Below are 24,868 nucleotides of genomic sequence, written 5' to 3'. Positions count from 1 at the left end.
TAAAGAACATTTAGAGTAATACTCAATTTAACTTATAATTAAATTAGCTATGATTAAATTGCATTGATATCATATCACAGGCATTGGTCTGCTCTAGTACATTTTTTGCCACCTAACTCAGTGAAGCTAGTATAAACCTTAATTGAACATAAATTATTAAATTGCACACCACATGGTTGCAATAAAGATGCTGACATGAGCACCCAGAAATGCCTGAAAGTGTTATGTGTGTGCTACTTGTGATTTACTAATTTATACTTCATCTATAAAAACACAACATTTAAAATCATTACCCTTTAGACGTAGAGCAGTCCTGAAATCATTAATCCACTTCTTTTATTTTTGAGATATGGAAGCAAATCTACAATATTTAAATAAAGCCTTTTATAGATGAACAGAACTAAATAATAATTTAGGATATAATGTATATGGATTTTATGTTGAATTCCATACATCCAGAATATAAATTTTAATACTTAGAATTAAAACTTAGAAATACAAAGTTATGAGGTCTTTTGCCATTATATTCTGAAAGGCACTGTGCCCTTACATTTACTAAGACAAAATATTAAATTATTCTTCAAAACAATAAGGTCCAACAGAATACTAATGAATTTCAGATCTCTGTAAATATATTATATTCTCCATAGTTCATGAAAATGGAAAGCTTAGCTTTAGTCATACAAAACTAATCTTGAAATCGCTAACGTCGTAATGAGAATAATTTGGGTAAGAATTATCAAAATACTGAAAGGCAAAACTGTAGATAAATTAAAACAATATATGAGTTCCAAAGATTAAATGTACAATAGCTCAATTTAAAATAGCTGCTTATTTTTAAAAGCTATGAAGAGAATCACAAGCTACTGCCAAAATGCAGTCAGACACCCAGCAATGAAATTTGAGACTACTGGTATAATAAATCCTGTTTTAGACTTTGTTGACTTAGATCTACTTGCATCAACAGTGTTTGCTAAAGACAGGAAATAGGTGTAATGTATATATATACCTTTCTACCCTTCTCTCTTTCCATTCTCCTCCTTCTTACAGATACAGCAGACACCTTACCTTGCTCTGAGAACACAGTAAGTGATAACTCCTTCATTTTAAGGTGAACGTTTTATTAAGTCAATATATTTATGTCTTGTTAATGGTCAAATGATATGTAGTAAAGAAACCCATGATTTTCAAAACTCTACTGATAACTTTTATTGAGAGTAATAACCTTAAGTTATTATGCTCTTTTTAATCTAAGAAAGTAACATATAACTTTAAAAATCCAAAAGTATTTTTAACAAATTTAACAACTAAATAAATTTTTTAACCGTTTCTTCTACAATAAACAATATAACTCATTCCCATATCAATGACTTTTGGAAACAATTATACCAAAACTTTATGTAATAGAAAAAAAATTTAAAACTATGCTTATATGTATGTGCATATTTCCATATATTAATAACTTTACTAGTATTTATATACATGGACATGTGTTAATACAGACATTATTAAAATAAGGATGGGAAGCTATTATTAATAGTTTTAAATCCATCAAAACTAAATTTAAGTACTGACATTTGATAAAAAATATTCTGTTAAAGCTTATCAATATAAGATACAATTTTCCCCATGAAATGCATTCAACTAAAAAAAAAAAGAGACTTTTAGAAGTTTTCCAATCAAAAGTCAATCTACTTAGCTATATTTGTATAAATAATTTAAATATGATATATCTTTAGTATATTATATATAAGGAAGCAATTTACACATAGAACTTTAGATTCCTTGTCATAAGATGTGATCCTGGAAAAACAGGTCCTGAAAGACACAGTGCTACCTCACAATAACATGAAAGGAATTACTTACCTCATAGAAGAAAGATTTTACTTTGAAAATATTTTATTAATGATTTTCTCCTTCGTGGCTGAATGTTAGCCAGGGAGCTTAGGAGACTCTTAAATTACTGCTAAAGGAGGTCTGGAGTTACCTCTTACTCTAGTTAAAACACAAAATCAACATCTGCCTGGATGACTAACTCTCTGGAGGAGAATCAAAGGGTATTAAAGAGATGACATCTTTCAAGCCCTCAGCTGCTCTCTAATGATGTGTCATGAAGTCATTTGAGGCCATGGACTTGAGCTCAGGTTCAAGGAAGTAAATCAGGAGGAAGAGCATCAGAAGCCTCAAGCAATGTGTAAATCAGACACTGCTAAGAATTCCACAATGACTAGTAAATTCAAGCTAAGGGGAGGTACTCATCCTTGAAAAGGAAAAAAAAATGCTTTTCAGGAACAGTCAAGATGATTATTTTCATTTAGAAATCTTTATGGATGGCCTACATGATACAGTTTACAAATTTTGCAAACTTTGTGTAGTGTCTAATCTGCTCTCCATCTCACAGAGGTGGTAAGATGAAAGAACGTGATCAGAATGAAGAATAAGTATTACAATGACACTTTCAAAATGTTGCATCAAATAATTCTCTGTGCAGTGATTAGTATAAAGGTGTTTACATCTATAATGCACACAATACACACACGTGTGAATACTTTTAATGGTCTCTTCTCTGGTCTGTATTGTTTAAAATATTTCTATTTCCTTTTTCCAGGAGCGCAGACTTTGAGGTCTAAGTATCTGGGATTTCCTCCCTTTTCTTCTTCCAAGTTTAAGGCATTTTATTATTTAATCTCAGATCCTGGGACTGCCCCTGTAAACAGGGGTGCTGAGTAACATCATCTAATACCATAGATTGTTGTGAGTTTTAAATGAGCCCAGAAAGAAGCCTACAGTGCTTCTCACATACACAGCATCACCATGGCATTGTCACGTGTGACTCACTTAAGGCAAAGCCGGTGGCCATAAAACACTGCATGTAAAGTTCAAAAAAATCTATTTATGAATTTAATCCCTCTCCACTCACCCTATAGGTAATGCTTAAAAAGGGTCTGTATTTTATTTTTCTCCATACAGTGAGCTAATTTTTCTAACACCATATGCTAGATAACCTGCTCTTCCTCTTAAATCGATTTTTATGCTACCATATTTGGTCTGTCTCTACAATTTTCTATTTGTCTCTTTTGGTCCATTTGTCTATTCCTATAATAATATTCACTGTGGTGGCGCAGTGGATCAAGTGTCAAACTGGAATGCTGAAGTCACCTGTTCGATACCCTGGGCTTGCCCAGTCACGGCACATACGACAAGCAACTACTACCAGCTGATGTTTTCCACTCCTCTTATCCCTCTCTCTCTCTCCCTCTCTTTAAAAACAGGAGAAAAAAAATTATCAACTTAAGTTTGAAATCTATCTTAATAACTAAATTTAAAAGATACCTAAGTTAATTCTTGTTATTAAAAGTTTACTTATTCATACGCCAATCAGAATTTTATTGAAGTTATAAAGAATATTCTTATTAGTTTAATTCAAATTGATATCTTTATTATATTAACACACCATTTATGAGCATGGAAACCTCTCAATTTATGCAGATCTTTTGTCTTTTACAAGGGTTTTAAAGTCTTCTCCAAAAAGGATATTTTTTATTATTCGTTTATTTCTTAGATTCTTTATAGTTTTCATTTCTATTATGAGTAATATATTCCTTTAAATTTATTTTCTAATTGAATGTTGCTTGTTTACGGCAATAGTATCTTTGTAGGTTGATATTATATATATATATAATATATATAATATATATATAGAGAGAGAGAGAGAGAGAGAAAGAGAGAGAGAGAGAGACTGTAAGGGAGAGAGATGAGAAGCATCAATCAATTGGAGTGCTTTATTTTACTTATTTATTGATTCCTTCTCATACATGCCTTGACTGGGGGACTCAAGCTGAGCAAGTGACCAATTGCTCAAGCCAGCAACCTTGAGTTTGAGCTAGTGACCTTGGACTTCAATCCAGAGACCTCTAGGCTCAAGCCAGAGACCTTGGGATCATGTCAATGATCCTGCACTGAAGCCAGCACCCCCGTGATCAAGCTGTTAAATCCTTCCTTAAGCCAACAAGCCCACACTCTAGCCCAGGGGTCCCCAAACTACGGCCTGTGGGCCGCATGCGGCCCCCTGAGGCCATTTATCCGGCCCCCGCCTTACTTCCAGAAGGTGCACCTCTTTCATTGGTCAGTGAGAGGAGCACAGGATGCACCTCTAGTACTGAATATGGTGGCAGCGCAAAGTGCGGCATTGCTCATGTACAGTACTACTTCCAGTGACGCCGGACGCACACGTCATGGCTCCAGAAGCACATTATATCACTTGTTATGGCTAGCAGTGACAAATATGGAACCGGACATTGACCATCTCATTAGCCAAAAGCAGGCCCATAGTTTCCATTGAAATACTGGTCAGTTTGTTGATTTAAATTTACTTGTTCTTTATTTTAAATATTGTATTTGTTCCTGTTTTGTTTTTTTACTTTAAAATAAGATATGTGCAATTTGCATAGGGATTTGTTCATAGTTTTTATTTTATAGCCCGGCCCTCCAACGGTCTGAGGGACAGTGAACTGGCCCCCTGTGTAAAAAGTTTAGGGACCCCTGCTCTAGCCAGTGGGTTTGAAATGTGTACCTCTGTGTTCCAGGTCAATGCTCAATCTATATGCCTCCACTGGTCAGGCTAGGTTGATATCATATGTAACAAATTTGTTGATTATGATGCATTTGCTAGATAGGTGACCATATCATTTGAAAATAATAACAATATTATCTCTTCCCTTACAAGACTAATGAATATATATTCTTTCTTTTGTTATAGCTTTGATCAGGACCTCTCCACTTTGACATTGAAAAATAGCATTGACATTATTCATTATTTTCTTGTAGTCAATATTAAACGTAATGTATCTAGTTTCTCCAGTAACTACAATATTTGCTGTAGATATATAAGTAATAATACCATTGCCAAATTAATAATATCCTCTAAACATCTTTATTCTTTTTTTAAGCTATAAACTAGGGATTGAATTTTGTAATGTATTTTTGCCACATGATTTTTTTAGCCCATTCATGTGATGAATTTGATCAATGAATTTTTCAAGTTTTAAAGTATTCCAATGTCCTGATATAAACTTTACTTGATTATAATATTGAAATGTGTTTTTTAAATTAGTGAGTTAATATTTTATTAGGATGTTTGAATTTCATTTATGAAATGAGCCTATATATTATGTACTACTATCCTCATTTGTTTGGGAAATCAATCCCTGAATCATTTCTATTGACAGCCACTCCTCAGGTTACTATTTTGGGAGAAATATCTTTGGGAAAATGTAGTCACACTAATTTATACTCACACAATCCTAGGTGGCATAAAAAAGTAGTGGTATAACTATAATAGCAATGTAGTCCATATATCTTATTTTCATAAATTCTTTACACTAGATGGAATTTTTTATGTTTCCATGATGCTATCTTGCAGTCATATGGCACTAGGACAGGTGACTGGCTTTGTTGATGCAGAATTTTGTAATAAAGGAGAAGCAATGGTTGTCATGAGGCAAGAACTACAAGTCATTACTGAAACTACATGATCAGGTCAGCTATACCCCTGGATGCAACACCTTCTTCTACTTAACACTCACCACACACATTCACACAGACTAGAGCTCATAAAGGACTTAATTCTTCTGAGATTTTCTCATAAGCATTTTTGGTACTTTCATAGGAGCCATGAGTCCCTTCGGCTCTCTCATTCCCTCAGAGTTTACGTTGGCATAATAACCAGATGTCTGCTTGGTTTGACATCCAGACTGCAATTGAAGACTAAAACCTTTTCTTTTTAAATTTACCCTTTTATGAATTCTCCTCTTAGGAGTGAAGCAATTCTTCTTAGTTTATCATTTCAAAATCAGCATGTCCATAAAATGAACTATTAAGGCATAGTATGCCAATATAATTTTTGTAAATATGTTTTTATTAGTTAGTAACTAGTGATTGTCATTAGAGAAAAACATTTTTTTTTAATTTTTCAAATGAATGTTTCAAGCATCGTGGTGATCCTAACATCCACGTAAGGAAGGAGCAGTGTGTTGCAGTTTAATTTTGTCATTTACATTTATGCTTCAGACAGACGTAGCTGGTTCTCTGCTGTCTGTAGTTAGATAGTTGTTAGCCATCAACACTTGAAACTGTGCATCTCTGAAGTCTCTGGACTTAGTTTGTTTCTAGTCACACTTAAGAAAAATCACTAGTCTCTTTGAAAAAGAAAAATTACAAATAGCAGAAGTGGAAAAACATATAGCTTGCATGTAACTAAACAACTTTTTCAAGGGAAATGATTTTGAAAGAATATAAATAAAGTTTGTCCCTCAGTAATTAGCAGAGGAAATATGTAACCACACATTTGGAAATTGTAAACATGCAAGTAGTTGACCAGAAAAGACAGTTATTTACCCAATTCTTTCTAAAGCTTTCCATGGCACTTACTCAATGAAAATAAAATAAACTGTATTCTAATAGCACTTGGGGCAGAGGGGGGGAGTGGACCTGAATGCTTTGGTCTTCCAACTGATGCTAGATCATATTTTCATCATCTTTAATGCTTCCAGACCTCTCTGTTGTGCTGATTCTCCTCATCCCTCTGCAAAAGCATCACGAAGGGTCAGGGCAAAAGAAAATAAACTTTAGCCTCCACTTCTGCACACATGGGAAAGTCCAAGTTGCTCACAGGCTGGGTGCTTGAATGATGGGCTCCCTTAATGGTATGTGAAGGCTCTGAGGGTGGGTAGGAATCATATCTTGTTCAGTTGATCATATTCAGCAATGTCTAGCACGCTATCCCAGATAGAGTGTGTAAAACTTGAATGTCTGTTAAAGGAAAGATTAGTATCTGATTATCATTAACTGGCAAAAAAAAAAAAATAATATGTTTTTGTTTTTCCACCTTGAGGTCATAGCGAGGGGGATGGGCATGCCCAATACATGAGCCTAAAAGAGTCCTCTGGAGACCTTGCAAGCTTCTGCAGCTCCACCCCTGAGCAAGTACAATTTAGCCCCAGGCATTGAAAAGAATATGACGATGGTATTCTGGCTTTTGCAAATGCACAGTCTAGTCATGAAAAAAAGTCAAATGTACATGAAGAAATTGAGAGAAGTTAGATCTTGCACATAATTAGAAAACTTTTACTGGGTGGGCTTCAGATTCTCCTATCCAGAGACAATATCAGTGTTTTTTTGGAGTCATCCTGTGAGTTTCTTTGGAGGGGCATAATTTGAAATGTTCTTGAAAGATGTGGCTAGAATCCAGGTTTGAAGGTTAACACGATCAAAAGCATAAAGGGCATATGATTAAAAGAAAGGACAATAAAAATATAAATAGGGAGTCTATTCTCACTGGATTTATGGAATAAAGATTATCTAATGAGTGATGTTATGGGCTGGGTTCCTCCGGCAACATTCAGAAAATTGAGATGCAGGAGGATCATTGAGAAAAGCACTTGAGATTAATTCTGTGGGAAGGGAGGACAAGAAAGCAAGATTGGGCAAAGGTAAGAAATCTGGCAGTGACATAGTTTCAATGAAAGCTTGAGCTGATAAACTACTTCAGAGTGGTTCTGAGGCTGGGATCGTGTTTCAGAGGTGTCTGTAGTTGAAGAGGTCAGGCCTTCACACCACATATCTGACAGACATAGGATGAGGGTGTCCTGGGAAGGGAGCATGGCCTTGGACCAGGTGGCTACCTTCAGCAAATGCTATCCTTGAGATTTATGTTGCCAACACTCCCAGCAAAGGAGCAAGCATCCCAAATGATAACAACAATAGTAATGTTAATGCTAGGACTTGTGTGTATATGGTGATTTCTTAATGCTTTCAAATTCTTTACTATTATTTAAATCTTTAAATCTCACAAAAACCCTATGAGGTGACCCTATGCCACCATATTTTAATTTGGCAAGTGAAGATGATCAATTTCATATAGATAAAGATGAGCCAGGGAAAAGAGCACCAATGTCAACAATAACAAAAACCCGGGCTCTTAACACTTGTGTTGCTCTCTCTCCTTTATCGCAACACAGGTGTCAAAGTTTGGGTCTGATCCAGTAGGGAACCAGGTATCTCAAAGAAATAAAAATAACTCTTTTGACATTCCATTTTGGTGTTTGTTTTATACAGAAATACGCTTATTTTTCTTTTCATCTTTTTCACTTTTTGTCTTCAAATTTTTATTGTTTTTTTTATTCTGTTCTTCACCTCTTCCTCTGTTCCACCTAAAAACTGCAATATGAATATAATCAACCTTTTCCTATTGTTATGAGTGAAACTTTAATTGTATAGAAGAGCTTAGGTTTTAAAAACATTATAGAAACCCCTGTATAATCAATATTCATTATAGAACCTTCCAGGAATATGTTATCAGTTTGTGATAGCCATTTCAATACTCCCCCTTCCCCATTTAGTTATTCAATGGATAAAAGTAACTGAGTAAAATGCCAACAAAGTCCTTCATTAGCTCAACAAAGTAACATAAATGAAAGTTATCCTAATGGGTTATGTTTTCAACTCAAAATGGACATCCTAAGAAAATATTAGTGGAGCTCTCAAAGTTTAGGAGGTTTATTTTAAATATGTAAAGGTCAAGATTTGACTTACTTGTTACATTGTGTTAATTTTTTTCTAATTTTTCTCAAGCATGTTGAATAATCTACCAGCTATCTATTAGCTGTCAAAAGATTTATAGCAACGTATGACTATTTTTTTCAAAGCAGAATATTCCATTTTATTTTGATGCCTCATGGCCCTAAAAAGTATAGCAGAGTTAAATGGGAAATAAATATTGAAGTTAAAAGAAAATGTGTGTTCTATCTCAGCTATGCACTAATTAGCAATGAGATGATCAGGTCTCTTTGATACCTTCTTATCTTGGACATCATAATGCCTAACCTATTAGCTACACCAAGTTGCAAAAAAGTAACTAAGATAACAAGTTTGACAACACAGCCATTTCTAAGAGTTAATAATCTCTTTGTAATAAAGATTTTCCTTTTTTCCTAATTACTGTAATTACAGTAATATAGACTCATTATGGAGAAGGAAGAGAAAAATGTTTTATCACATGAAGATAAATTCATTCTTTGTATTTCTGTTAATTCTTATTGGTTCTCTGCCTGATTTTTTTGTCTGAGCATTAATGTTGGGGGAGTTGGGGATGAGGTCCTGTTTCTGTCACTGCTTTCCCAGAGAATCCTAATTAGAACTTATTTCCAGATCTTCCTACACGTGAAGATCATCAACAACACTATGAAATACATTTTTTCCTGTTACCTTATCTTAATCGTGGCCCATCTTTATGTCCACATTTAACCTTAGTTATTTGTTAAACACAAACACAGCCTCACAGGAGGTCAGCACTGCATCATATGAATTTGGGGAGGGCACATACTTTCATCCATTCATCCATAACAGAAAGCTAAGGATCTCCCAGGTAGTATTTAGTGGTATCTTTAAAAACTTAATAGTTTTATCCTTGTAAATATTAATGTGATAAACAATGTATGCCTAAAGTTTTCCAGTACAGAGTCTTTCTTCATAATTCCAGGAAGGTGAATTAGTGAGGCAAAGGAGTCATGAAAGGTATTAACACAGATTGGGATATCTCTATGGTTTTCTGTTTTTAGATCCAAAGAAGAGTGTACTACTTTTGGAATTTGACACATTGTAATAAAAAGAAAGGCTTGAATGAGAATGAATGACAATACCTAGAGAAAGCTAAAGAGAGTGGTTGAAAGCATTTTTTTAAAAAATTACTCCTTCTTAATGGATTTATTTAGGGTTTAGGAATGAAAAGTATGTGAGCCAGAAGAAAGAAATGGCACGTGGTAAGTGGTAAATTGAAAAGATGTGAACAACGGGATATTTATAAAAATAAGCAGGGTTAAGGAAACCAACATGGACTAGTGCAATACTCTCCCTGCAATAGTAATAGTTGGGAGCTATTATTACTCCTACATGGGCAATGTATAGAAGCCTTTCCTAGAATTCGAAAGAGTTGCTACATAGACAAAACTGTAGAACTTGGGTGGAGTTGGGTAGTGTAGCCTTAACATTTACAGATGTACTACTTCAAGAGCCAAGAACATCTGTTTGTTCTCTATCGTCTCTATTAGAAGCTTGCTTTGTGGTGCTGAATCCATTATCATCTTACTGGCACCCTGTTGACAAACCTCTTGTTATTTTATTAGTGAATTGGGGATAATTGATATCATTACCTTGTTTCTTCTCCCACCCCCTCACCCTGTTTCCTCCACACTTCATGCACTTAAATTTCAATGCAGGTCTTTGTTCCCTTTGTTTTGTTTTCACAGCAATGGCATTGTTCCCGGTGTTTCTGGCTGCCGTGTTGCTTCCATTTTTTCTTGCAAATGGACAGGTATGATTGAGGTTAAACATATTTTCAGAACAATTCAAGCAACCTTGAAGGACAGCAAGCAACTAGATCAGTTTTCAAAAGTAAAAAGGGCTAGAGCATCTGATGCGTCACAAAGCATGGTAGCCCTTACACACATGGAGGTATTGAACACTGGAAATATGGACAGTCAAAACTGAGACCCACGTAAATATAATACAGAGCAGACTTCAAAGACTTTGTTAAAAAAAAAAAGAGAGATAAGGCCTTGGCCAGTTGACACAATCCCTGGTTGGATTCCCTGTTAGGGCACACAGGAGAAGCAACCATCTGCTTCTCTACCCTTTTCTTTCCCCCTTTTCTCTCTCTCATTCTCTCTCTCTCTCTTTGCCTCTCCCTCAGTCAAGGCTTCAGTGGTTAGAGTAAGTTGGCCCTGGTGCTGAGGATGGTTCTATCTATGGCCTTGCTTCAGGTGCTGAAATAGCTTGGTTGCCAAGCAATGGAACAATACCCCAGATGGCAGCACATGGCCCTGTAAGGGGTTTGCCTGGTGGATCGCTGTCAGGGCAAATGCAGGAGTCTGTCTCTCTGCCTCCCTGCCTCCCTGCCTCCCAACCTCTCACTTAATAAAAAGGAAAACAAAAGGGAGGTAAAACAGCTCAATAATTTTAATATGGATTGTATGATGGAAGCATATACACTGCTCACAAAAATTAGGGAATATTTCAAAATGAATATAAAGCAATAAAATATCCCCTAATTTTTGTGAACAGTATATTTTGAGTATGTTTTAAAAATGTATTATAAATAGCATTTTTTCTTTTTTAAAGTGGCCACCAAAAATTAAAATTAGATTTGATGCTTTAATTATTTTTATGTTGATAGCATTGATCTATGGGTTTAAAAGATAGCAAAGTTCTTTCTATCCCAAGATCTTTTCTGAATTTATATTTAATCCATTTCAATGTGATCCTCATCAAAAATTAACTATATCTTTATATAATCTCAAATTAGCAAACTTTCTTCACATATGTCACATTTAATTTTCATAGTTACTGTGTGAGAATAATTATATCTATTTTTATTTAAAATAATTTACTAGAAATATTAGGCATTTGGATTTTTTCATATTTTTTACAATTATTTTGTGTGACATAAGATGCTCTAATTATTTCTAATATGTTGTTTAACTTTAATAATCCAACAGCATTATTAGGTATCCTTTTTAATTGGTCTGTTGGTGCAAACCTCATTTGACATCCTGAAATGCAGTCATTATTAATCAAATTTTTAATTTGAAGACAATATATCCATCACTAAGGGCTTTAAGAGCCCTTTCTGTCTTCTCAATTCCTTTCCTAAAGATGTCCTTTTATGACCCCGATCCCATTACCTTTCTCATCCATCTCCTGGTTTACAATTATAAAATATTAAAAAAGGAGATATCATCAGGTATTTTGCACTACTAAATGCTTGCTGATCAGATATTCTACATTCTATCTGCCCGGTATGGTTTTCTGTGCCTTCCTAAGATGCCTAAAAAACACTATTCATCTCTCAAAACCCCAATCTAGACCATCTTTTGTAGAACCTTTCTTAACCTCATTCAAGAAAAATTGATCCCTCTTTCTTCTGTATCCAATAGACCCTGCCTATCATTGTATTTATTGTGTGATATTATAACTATTGATGTCACATTGCTTATCCAATATAAATTCTTTAAGAATAGAATGATATCATATTTTATCCATTTTGTTCTCAATACTTTTTATATTTCTCATAACTCAATAAAAGTTTTATTAATACTCATTAAAAAGGAAACAGAGACATGTCTTCTTTGGTAGAATTTTTATATACAAATAAAAATGGGATAGGAAGCAAGAAATAATTACTTCTCCTTTCTCAGGGGCCAATTTTGATATGCTTTGAAATGAACTTATTTTAAGAAGGTTTTTATGGGTTAATGGGACATACCCAGAGACATTATTTTATGCTTTGATTGGCCACTACTAATGTTTCATGTGTGCATCCTCTCCAACTAAAGAATTAGTAGCCAGAAATGTGCCAGATCTGTGGGTATTTTAGCATTCATTCTTGGTCCCTGTCCTTAGGAGCATACAAGCAGGTGGGAGAAATTGACACATAAGTCAATAGTGGCAATAGAATATAGTCACACCTACGTTCAATATTTGGGGAACTTTAAAAAAACTATTTGTGGGTGTAGAGAATAACTTATTCTAAGGCAGGGGTCGGGAACTTTTTTGGCTGACAGAGCCATGAACTCCACATGTTTTTAAATGTAATTCCATAAGAGCCATACAACGACCCGTGTATGTTACGCATTATCCAATAAAAGTTCTGTGTTGTCCCGGAGGACAGCTGGGATTGGCTCCAGCCACCCGCAACCATGAACATGAATGGTAGGAAGTGAATGGATTGTAATACATGAGAATGTTTTATATTTTTAGAGTTATTATTATTTTTTATAAAAGATTTGTCTGCGAGCCAGATGCAGCCATCAAAAGAGCTATATCTGGCTCATGAGCCATAGGTTCCCAACCCCTGTTCTAAGGTGTCAGGGAAAATCATAAAGGGTGTTATCTGTTTAGACTTATAATTCATAATCTTCCACATGCTCATATAACATCACACTCTTGGGTAAATTTTGCTCATCAGATTGTGCAAACCTTATGGAACAACTATACACCCTACTATGCTACCTCTTGGCCTAGACATCCCTTCCCCCCCCCACACACAAAAGGATATACCAAAAATACAAGCATCTGATATAATACCTTAATCATATTTCTGTTGCTAAAATGAACAGAGTCAGCAATGGTCTTTTAATTGGATGGCTTTGCTTCTTCCAAATTGCCTTGGAGATTTGTTTAATATTCTAAAGCTATCTTTTGAGTAATTCCATAAAGTTTACTACATAATAAGTAAAACCGTTTATTAGGGTGCTGAATGCACTTGTACTGGGCCTATACAATAGAGATATCAAAGTTCCTCTTAAAGTCTAGAAGAGTCACCTGTCCCTACTCTCATCACTCTCTTGCTACAGCCTGATTGTGAATGAGGATCTTACTGTTTTCTATCTTGTAACTTTGTCATTATGTTATTACTCAAATATCTAGAAGAAAAATCACCATTAAGACATCTCTTAATATTAGAAAGTGATATTTGTGGCGTTGGGTATTTTTAATTGTCATGATATGAATTGCATCTACACTCTCAAAATTTAACACTATGTCTTTCTTGTTTAAAATTGATAAGTTTAGTTCAGATTCATTGGCAATGCTTAACAATTAATATTATTTTGAACTAAAAACTTCTTAAAATAATCTTTGATCTCTTGAATTAATTTTTTACTCAATAATTCTGTTTTGGCTTTCTTTTAGGATGCAGATTTTGAGGTTTTAACACCCACACAAAAGGAAGTCCAAGAAGAGATTGTAAATAAACACAATGAACTAAGACGATCAGTCCTTCCAACTGCCAGTAACATGCTGAAGATGGTAAGAGGGAGTAGCGTAGGGAAAGTGGTATGAGCCTGCTATGATAAGCACAGGCTCTGAGTAAATAAGATCTCTTAAGAACTTTGTGCCTGACCAGGCAATTGAGTAGGGGATAGAGCATCGACCTAGGATGCTGAGGACCCAGGTTCAAAACTCTGAGGTCACTTGTTTGAGCTCGGGCTCATCTGGCTTGAGCAAGGGCTCCCCAGCTTGAGCATGGGGTCACTGGCTTGAGCCCAAAGGTCGCTAGCTTGAGCAAGAGGTCTCTGGCTCAACTGGAGCCCCCTGGTCAAGGCACATATGAGAAAGCAATCAATGAACAATGAATGTACTGCAGCAAAGAACTGATGCTTCTCATCTCTCTCCCTTCCTGTCTGTCTGTCCCTGTCTGCCTTGCCCCTATTGCTTAAAAAACAAAACAAACAAAACAAAACAAGAACAACTTTGTGACTTAAGCAGTTCTGTATTTCGTTAGAGCTTTGCTATTAACAAGGCAGAAATACTTTTTTTTTCATTCCACATACTATTTTTGCTTCTAAATTGTGTATCACCCTACCATTATATGTTCTATTTGTTAGGTTAATATCTGTGAGAATTGATTCACTGGCAGGTCTATTTTAGAGTTTCCTATCTTTGTGACTAGAATTTATCTTCCCAGAAAAAAAAATGTATATATACACTTTGCATACAACATCAGGGTACCCATAGACCCGTGAGGCCCATTCATGAACCCTGGCCTTGAAGTTAGCGTGTGCCTCTGACCTGAATAAACTGACTTTTAGACAGTGTTACTGGGCCTTTTCTGTTCGTTTTGATCTGAAACAATTTTCCAAAAAGTTCTCTGGCTATTGGCAGCTCTTCTGACCAGTCCTTCTCCATGCAGTCAGATGACCTACAATATTATCACCAACTTCATCTTTACTGTTAATGTCCACTCCGTGTGGGTCTCACCTTACACCCTGGACCTTCCCTTGGGGATAAGTTGTTAATAAGGGAAACTCAAGTTTTTCTGTCTTGAAACTTAAAGGAACCCTCTTTAAGGAAGAGAGTATGAAACTATCTTTCCACTGCAAATTAAAAAAAAAAAATGACCATGCATACTCTGAGATCTCCTAGCACAATCTTGGAAGGGCTTATGCAAGTGAAGGGCCCAAAACTTAAGCTTTGTTAGGTTCATGGGACAAGGAAGAAATTCTTAATTATGCTTTATAATGCTAAGTAACTTGTCCATTTTACAAGGCTATTTAAGTGGTGGCAGCAGAATTAAAACCAAATCTTTGGACATCCCTTAAGGTAGGGTTCGGGAACCTATGGCTCACGAGCCAGATGTGGCTCTTTGGTTGGCTGCATCTAGCTCGCAGACAAATCTTTAATAAAAAAATAATAATAACTTAAAAAATATAAAACATTCTCATGTATTACAATCCATTCACTTCCTACCGCTCATGTTCATGGTTGCGGGTAGTTGGAGCCAATCACAGCTGTCCTCCGGGACAACACCAAATTTTTATTGGATAATGCGTAACGTACATGGGTCTTTGCATGGTTTTCAAGAATTACATTTTAAAATCTGTGGCATTCATGGCTCTTTCAGCCAAAAAGTTTCCTGACCTCTGCCATGAGGGGTTTATATGTTTTTCTGATCATTATCTCTCCTAATCTAGAATCAAGAAGGCCTTTTCCCTTTAGGGTAAATAACAGACCATTCTGGGCCCAATACTAAAAGCCACATATCTCCCAAATGCATTCAGTGGGGAAAAAAATAAAGAAACTAAGAATGAAGTATGCCAGCTCGGTACTATGAGAAGATATACTTTCAATACATCACATGTTTGTCAATATTTAGAGTAGGACTACTGTTAAAAGTCTTCAGGTGTTCCTGCTGTGCTATCATACATACGACTATTAACTATCTTAGATTTAACAGTTACTTAGGGAAGCCATATTATCTACATTTCTTATGGAGCAGGAAAAGGCACATCAAAAAGTATGCTTTGACCTTGGCTGGTTGGCTCATGTGGCAAGAGCATCATCCCGGATATGCTAAGGTTGAAGGTTTAATCACCGGTTCAGGGCAATAAAAGAATAAACCAATGAATGCATAAATAAGTACAGCAATAAATCAATGTTTCTTTCTCTATGTATCCAATCAATCAATAAATAAAAGAATCAACTAATGAATATATAAATAAATGTAACAACATATCGATGTTTCTCTCTTCCTTCCTCTCTAAATCAATAAATAAAAAAAATATGTGTTTGATTATAAGGATAACCAATATGTATGTACAGAAAATTTAGAATAATGTGAATCAACCTACCAATCTCATTATAAAGCTTTGCTCCTTTGTGGTTTGAATTATTAAGTGCTTATCTTTTTTTCCTTCTTTGTTTCAGAAATGGGACAGCAAGGCAGCAGAAAATGCCCAAAAGTGGGCAGACAAGTGCACTTACTCTCACAGTGATAAACAGGAACGAACAATTGGTATGCGAATTAATATTTATTGAGTAGATAAACAAGTAAGATAATATGGGGCCATTATTTTTATGTTGCTTTAGAAAGCTTTGTGAATAAATATCACTTCTGTTGCTGCCTCTTTCAAGTTAAAGTACAGTACCTCTATGTGAGCGAAAACTCTGAGAAGCATCACTTTGGGCTTATTGTTTGATCTTTTACAAAAACTCTCATACAATATCACATTGGTACATATTAAGCATCTCATGAGTAAAAAAGGTCATATATTGTCTTTTTTCTCTATTTTAAAGAATAGAGGACAGCCCTGACTGGCTGGTTCAGTGGATAGGGTAGAACATGCAGACACCCTGGGTTCCACCTGCAGTCAGGGCACACATGAGAAGACACCATCTGCTTCTCTCCTCTCCCTCTGCCCCTTCTCTTTGTGTGGTTTAATTGTTTCAAATATTGCCCCTGGGTGCTGGGCATAGCTCAGTTGGTCTGAGAGTAAATCCCAGACAGAGGTTGCTGGGTGGATCCTAGTGGGGGCATATGTGGGAGTCTGTCTCACTATCTTCCCTGAAAAAAAAATTTTCTAGTGAGTGTGGATGACAGTAGGAGAGCTAGTGTGAGTTGCTTTCTGCTTTTAGCAAGCTATCAGTACACAGCTGAGAGCACATGAAACATACACGCATGAAGAATTTAATAGGTAAATGAATGGCTCTAGGGGGAGTAGATATTAAAGAAAGAGGACTTCAGTTACTCAAAATGTTGAATGTTGAGACCAGCCTCAATGTGTTTGGCATATCTGGTTTCTGTTCAACCTATAGCTGGTAAGGAAATCTGTAGGTATTAATCAGCATTCGGCAACTATAGGCACAGTGTTTGAAGAACAAGGACTCAAGATGGATGGATGGATGGATGGATGGATGGATGGATGGATGGACATCTCTATCACACTCTCTCTCTCAATATATATATCGAGGTATATGTGTGTATATATGTATATATATGATATACACACATATAGCTCGATATATATATTGAGAGAGAGAGCATATATATATATATATATATATATATATATATATATATATATATCTCAACCATTTCCATGCTTTATTGCTTTCTTCATGAATGCTCTATTTTTTCTTAGGTGAAAGGAGTTGTGGCGAGAACCTCTTTGAGTCAAGTGATCCTGTTGAATGGTCATATGCAATCCAAAAGTGGTACGATGAGACTGAGGATTTTGTCTATGGTGTAGGACCAAAACGTGCTAATTCAATGACTGGACATTATACCCAGGTAAGGGAAACAAATGAAAAATAATCCTTTTGCCATAAATGTCCTAAACAAAACAAAAAAAAAAACTTCTCCAAATTTTGACTGATTTCAATGTTCTGTCTGGGGGAAGATCTCAAGAAGGAAAGGAAGAGTCTTGCCATCTTGTGAGTATTTCATCTGTGAGCTGTCATTTGTCAAAAGCCTGCAAGCTCTTGGTAGGGAAACATACTCTGTATATGTTGAATAATGGATAAAGTAGTGAATAGACATGAAAATGTCATATTTTTAAAGATTTTTATTTTAATTCAATAATTTGAATATTTCCATAAGACATAGGATATCATAACACATAGGAACACTCTTTTGAGCTTTTTATTATCTGTTATTTATTTTTTGATGTTTCTTTCTTTCATGTAATCTTGTATCTCATATCTTCTGGGCATGTAGGTTGTTTGGTACTCGTCTTTCGAAGTTGGATGTGGAGTTGCCCATTGTCCCAATCATGAAACTCTAAACTACTTCTATGTTTGCCAGTATTGCCCTGCGTAAGTACATACTTTCAAATTTGTTGTCAGTGATGCCATCGGGAGTTGAATATTTTGAAATGATCACGTAATAGACAACCCAGACTGAAAAAGCATAGTTCAGTGAAGGGGAGAGATAAAGCTTCAAACAGGTTTTCTGAATGTGAGACACAATCAGCTTCTCAAAAAGAAAACTAACTTCACAGTTTCAACTATAATACTATTCTGATGCTGTCTGTCTTCCTTCGTAGTTAAAATGACTTGTCTTCTCCCTCAGTTGCTTTTCCTGAGGCTCAGGATTACTCTGTGGGTATATGTTGTATGTGGTTCTCTAGATTTGGTACTGTGAGTTTTTATTAAATTTACATTCTAGAAAGTGAAAGCTTGATGGTAAGGAAAAAGGTGAGGGTGAGGTAGCAAATGGTAATGAAATGTTAGTGATTCCATTAAGAATTGATTAAATCTTGGGCCTCAAAGGGCTTTCAGGAAATCTCTGATATAGGACCAACTACCTCTGTCCACAAGAACTTGAGCCCACCCTTGTGCTCTGCCCATCTGTTCTAGACCATCTCCCTGTCACCTTCTTCCACAGCCCAGAGTAGCTGAACCAACTTTATGTGCCTTTTGGCATCCTAAGTCAGCAAGAGATTGGTCTGAATCCTTTCTGTACCAATATTTCAGACCACCTTTGGGGTGTCTCCAAAAGTGGGTATTTTAACCTCCCTCTCCCAAAGGGGAGACATTAAAATTTATGCTGTGTAAAAAAATAAATAAATAAAGGGTAACATCATAAGTCTCTGCTACTTAAAATTTAACACAAAAATCTTTGAAGGAACCATCCAATAAAATCTGAATTTATAGCAGGTAATAGACCTCTTCATCAAGTAATATGCTTGAATTATCCACAAAAATTTCTATGCATATATTGATAATATATTTACAATACATAGGCAAATTTTAATGCTAGAAATTCCTTGCTACCAGAGAGACAGTTTTTCCCCCAAACAAGCTTCCTACATGCTTTATTTTGACACTGTAGATAAGCCAACTGGAAGTTGGGTTCCAGTTTGAGAAGTATGATTGTTCAAGTCATTTTCTTGTCAGTACCACTAAAGGTTCAGTAGAAATAATTGAAGGATCTTAAGAGAATGCACCCAAACTCACCGCCTGATATGAACAGGGAGGCATCTGTAATCAGGTATCTGTCGTAAGAGCTGGAATGAATAATAAGAAGAACAGGAGTGAGAGAACTTTTAAAGTACTTTTATATCTATTTCACAATTTTTCCAAGGGCTCACAGACATATCACTGTATTCTTTGCGGGGAGACTGACAGTCAGATACATTACCTTGGGTCTTTGAACCACTTAGTTCTTTTGAAATATAGATTCTATTGTATTTCCAGGAAATGATAGCCAATAAGATAATAATCATCCATGAAGTACAGGGTAGTCATTGTAAGACCACTACACTCTGGAGATTAGTGTTCATGAAACCTTTTTTTCTAACATTCCTTTTTTGGGTAACTATAAAAATATACACACACAAACCTCTAGACATTCAAAATCTTTCTTGATATACATACCTCCCAAAAAGTACTTGAAAATATGACCACTTTGTATTTAGAGGCCAAAAATTCTGTCAGAGCTTTATTTTATCCAGCTTGTATCATTGTTTTCTTTCAAAATATAAATTTACTTTTAACCTTAAGTATTTTCCATCTCAATCTTCTGTCCCCCTGGCTTTTCTCTCTGTGGGATATGATTGAACCCTAGCCAACACCTAGAAGGCACCGACTTAGCAATTTGACCAAGTCTACGGAGGGATAGAGAGTTTTGCCACATTAAAATATACTCTCAAAACTTTAGACCCTATTTCTTCCATTTTAGTTGCTCAGATTGCAAGATTATGGTCAAGGAAGTGAGTGTCTGTGTGAATTATTATCTTACATTGCAATGTTATCTGAGTACTCATTGGAAATGCTAGCTTTCCAGTTGACGTGATTAAAAACATTGACTAAATAATCAGATATAAATGGTGTTGGAAGCTACGTTTGGAGCATAAACTAAACTAAAAAATAAAATTTTTGACATGTTGTATTTCAAATTTCAGTGGTAATCTTAGAAGCAGTCTGTCTATCCCCTACCTACACGGAACACCTTGTGCCAGCTGCCCTGATCACTGTGACAATGGACTGTGCAGTAAGTCATTTACTAGTATAATCAAATGACCTGATATTTCTTGGAAAAATTAGAAAATCTTCTGAATAGAGCCAACTGAAGCAATGCCATCATGCAAAAAAGAACAATAAAATTACTCAACAGAGCTGTGTTTAAGCTAGAATCTTGAACCATTCAGTATATATGTATAAATATTATTTGTGATGAAAGCCTGTTACCATATGGAACTTAAAGAAACATCTACCATCAATGTTTATTTGTAACTATCTTGAATCCACTGCATGTTGGCATGTATGAAAATGTTTCTATAAAAATAATTTATTGTAATTAAATATGTATTTTTCTCTTCATCAAAGTTATACTATTATAGAAAAGGTGGCACATTAATTAGAAAATATGTACATTAAAAGGTGTGAAGCCACATAGTATGGCTCACTTTTCACAGGCTCATCAAATACAATCCTTTACATCAGTGGTCCCCAACCCCTAGGCCGTGAACTAGTACTGGTCCATGGGCCACTTGGTACTGGTCCTCAGAGAAAGAATAAATAACTTATATTATTTCCGTTTTATTTATATTTAAGTCTGAACGATATTTTATTTTTAAAAAATGACCAGATTCCCTCTGTTACATCCATCTAAGACTCACTCTTGATGCTTGTCTTGGTCACGTGATACATTTATCCATCCCACTCAAAAGGCCAGTCCGTGAAAATAGTTTCTGACATTAAACCGGTGCGTGGCCCAAAAAAGGGTGGGGACTACTGCTTTACATGCCAATGAGTTCATCATACTAAATTCCTCACTGTGTTCATGGTGTAGTTAGAGCCATCAAGTTTAATTTAACAATCATTTGCATTTCACTTGCTAGTAACTTTTATGGACTTTTAAAATGTTTGTTAAATCTGCATATGGTATTATGAGCTAAAAAAAAAGCTGTAAAACTATTTTAGCAAAAACGAGTAAAATTCATGTCACATAATATCTCATTTTTAGTGTTAGGGATTGAGGTACAAAGGGTTGGTTTTTTTTTTTTTTTTTTTAGTTAGGATATGTTATTAGGATTATTGTGGGCAATACAGTTGACCCATTAACTGAAATTTTTACCTCTCAAATGCATTCACTTGACTGAATTGTAGCATTTTTTCTAAGTGAACTATATAGCTGTAACTTAAGATATTGGTGATATAAAAGCTATAAATTAACTAAAGAAGAAAATAGCCATACCTCTGCTGAATACTATCTGTTAAGGAGTTTGGAGTTTATCCTATTAACAATGAGTAGCCAACTGAAAGGTTTTAGACAGAAGAGTGATGAGATCAGGACTGTGTTTTATAAAGAGCTCCTAGCAGTATATGAAGAAACAATTGAACAGAAGCCAGCTAAGAGGCTACTGAAAAACATGGATTCAAAAACAGATGGATTTCTTTACTGTATTAGGGTGAAATGAATGAAGAGAAACAGACAGTTTATGAGAGACGAGGAGAAAGTGGAATAGCCAGTGTTTACTACCTGTGTTTGTGAAGAGCTGATAAAAAGTTGAAGGGAATGAGTTCGGGTTCTTTCTTAGTTCCTGGTTTGAATTATTTGGTAGTGGGGAGTGCCACTCCTTGGTGATGGGGTGAATAAAGTTGGGAGTTGAGGAGGAATGTCAAATAAATGTCAACCTTATAGTAGGATGATGAATTTAGTTTGAGATTTGTTGAGTTTGTGGCCACTGAGGGACATACAAGTGGAAATGTCTAATAATAATATTGAAATTCCTTTCTGTTTTTACATATTACATTCACATCTTCGCATAATGACTTCTTCTTCCTGAAAGAAAGTCTGGTGGCATTAGGGTTTTGTGGCAAAAGTGTACAATATAACTTTCTGCAATGACAGAAATCTTTGATATTTACACTGTTCTTCTGTAAAGTAGCCCTTAGATTTGAATTGTAACTAGTATCATTGAGGAGCTGAAATTTCAGTTATTTAATTAATTTAAGTTTAAATTTAAACAACCTCATGGCTAGTGGCTATGGTTTTGAATAGCACAGAGTCATTTAAATTCGTTTTACCCTGTTTTCTGAGGGAGGGAAGTCAGTCAATTATTTTAGAAACATTTGGAAAAACTAAAATTTTAAAAGAAATGATGCCTTAATTTATGAATTTAACTAAGGAAACTTATGTGTTCCTCAAGATAGGAAATGGCCATCAGAGTGTAATAAATGATGCTGAGTTGTTGGCTCTATTCCTTCCTGCTCATGCTCATGAAATGTATTGTTTGTGTTATTGCTGTGGAGAATGATAATGAAGTGACCAATGTATTTGTTTTTATTCCAGCCAATTCTTGCGACTATGAAGATATGTATAGTAACTGTAAAGATTTGAAGGACAAATTCGGCTGTGAAGAGTCCCTCATCAAGAACAGTTGCAAGGCTTCCTGCAATTGTTCAGGCAAAATTTATTAAATGCCCAATATAGATTGAACATGGCAGACTGGAGGAGAACCACATCTACTACCTACATTTGACATTAATTAGCAAGGAGGTCGTAGACATGCTAGCTATAAATTTGATTCCAGATAGCAAAAATTTGATTCTTTTTCTCTGGGATCTGCTTTTTACTTACAGAAATCACTTTTATCCAAAGAAGTGTTCACATATGTGGTCTCTAATTCCGCCAGTGCCATTCACCTTTCTTCTCACTCATCCAGCTTCCACCCTTATAATTAAATTAAGAACTGTATTCCTAAGGTAATCTCAACCTTCATTTTGCCAAAATTCTTCATCTGCATAAATTGTACTGTAGAATGTGACCATACTTTACTTCTTAAACCTCTTCTCTTTTAGACAAATCTTCCTTAGGGGGAAAAAAAAATTATATTCATGAATACTTTTTCCTCCAGGAGGTAGAACCTAGTCCCCTCTCTTTTGAATCTTAGCTGAGCTTAGTGACTCATTTCTAAAGAGTAAAGTATGGAAAAGGAACAGTATTAAATTCACAGTAGAGGAATCTGGCAAATGACTTCTTAACCAAGTGATCAAAGTTACCATCACCTGTACTAAGTCATGGGGACTCATGTACCTGTTCATGTGTTCATTTGATGTGATTAGAAGGGCATTTCTCTTTGAGGATATTCTTTCTAAAAACTTATAACCCAGATCTTGTCCTGTCTGAGATAAAAAATTAGCCAAATTTAAATTGATGGATATTCTACAAAATACCCTGACCAACATTCCTCTAAACTGTTAAAATCATGAGCAATAAGGACATCTGGAAAAACTATTACAGACCAGAGGAGACTAAAAAAACACTAGAACTAAAAACAATGTGATATTTTGGGTTAGATCCTGGAACAGAAAAAGGTCATTAATGGGAAAATGGGTGACATCTAAATAGAGTCTATGGTGTTTTTAATAGTAATGTTGATTTCTTAGTCTGTCTAAATGTACCAGGGTAATATCAGATGATAACATCATAGGACACAGAAACTAGATACAAAGCATATGGAAATTCTCTGTACTATCTTAGTAACATTCTGTAAATCTAAGGACTACAAAATAAAAAATGCATTAAAAAAAAACAACAAGTAAATCTATTTTTTGGGGTAGTGGGTGGATCCATGACTCTTATACTTGTTCTTTAGATTATCCGGTTATTCTTTCTCAGACTGTCCTGCTTCTCAAGTGTGAATTCCTCTATTCCACTGCTAAATGGTTGATTTTGTCTTTTTCAGGAGCTTTCATATGATACCAATGTTTGTATTATCAAATAAAACTCACATGCTTAGCCAGTGTCAAGTGTCACTAAGCATTTCAAGGATATGAGTCATGAGGCCAAAGCAAAGCAGGGACAGGTCCAAGTCTACCAATGCAGCTCCGTATTTTGCAGCATCTTTCTTAATCTCTAAAGTGACAGATTTCCTAATTAGTCTACTTTCAAAACTTTTCCATAGACCTCTCAAGTCTGAGGATAATATTTACACTCAAACTGATAGGGAAACTAAATCATCTTTTCTATAATTTCTTATCTGATCTCACTTCATTGCACTCTCCCTTATTTCTTATCCTTTTAATTCAATGATCTTATCACATTCTCTCACAAGTTTCTTGAGATTTTTCTTAACTCAGAGCATTTGTGTTTGCTATTAGTTCTGTCTGGAAGAGTCATCACTTAATTCTTTGCTACATTAGCTCCTTCACATTAAATGTCATTTTGTCCAAGATACTACTTTGTCTAAATAATCTGAAGAACATCTCCTCACCATTCTCTCTTATAGCTCCGTATACTTCTTTTCATAATAATCATCACAATGTGTAATAATTCACCCCTTCATTCAATATATGTTTATTTGAAACAATTATGGCTCAGGTATTTAATTAGGTCCCTTTTTTATTTTATTTACTTTTATTTTTTTTAATTTTTTATTAATGTTAATGGGGTGACATCAATAAATCAAGGTACATATATTCAAAAAAAAAACATGTTCAGGTTATCTTGTCATTCAATTATGTTGCATACCCATCACCCAAAGTTAGATTGTCCTCCGTCACCCTCTATCTAGTTTTCTTTGTGCCC

General features: G+C 35.2%; 1 protein-coding gene across 1 annotated transcript; it reads left to right on the top strand.

Moving 5' to 3' along the window:
• Positions 1-1,025: 1,025 nt before the first annotated feature.
• LOC136319836 (cysteine-rich secretory protein 3-like) lies at positions 1,026-24,079 on the top strand. The gene is made up of 8 exons (XM_066252967.1): positions 1,026-1,085; positions 10,305-10,369; positions 13,747-13,863; positions 16,261-16,348; positions 17,475-17,623; positions 18,050-18,147; positions 20,238-20,326; positions 22,631-24,079. The coding sequence occupies exons 2-8, from the start codon at positions 10,307-10,309 to the stop codon at positions 22,756-22,758; spliced, it is 732 nt and encodes a 243-aa protein (XP_066109064.1). The 5' UTR covers positions 1,026-1,085; positions 10,305-10,306; the 3' UTR covers positions 22,759-24,079.
• Positions 24,080-24,868: the final 789 nt, after the last annotated feature.

This window comes from Saccopteryx bilineata, chromosome 1, assembly GCF_036850765.1.
Source record: "Saccopteryx bilineata isolate mSacBil1 chromosome 1, mSacBil1_pri_phased_curated, whole genome shotgun sequence".
Classification (NCBI taxonomy): Eukaryota; Metazoa; Chordata; class Mammalia; order Chiroptera; family Emballonuridae; genus Saccopteryx; species Saccopteryx bilineata.
The sequence above is the reverse complement of the archived record's forward strand: the minus strand, read 5'-3'. Positions and strand labels throughout refer to the sequence as shown.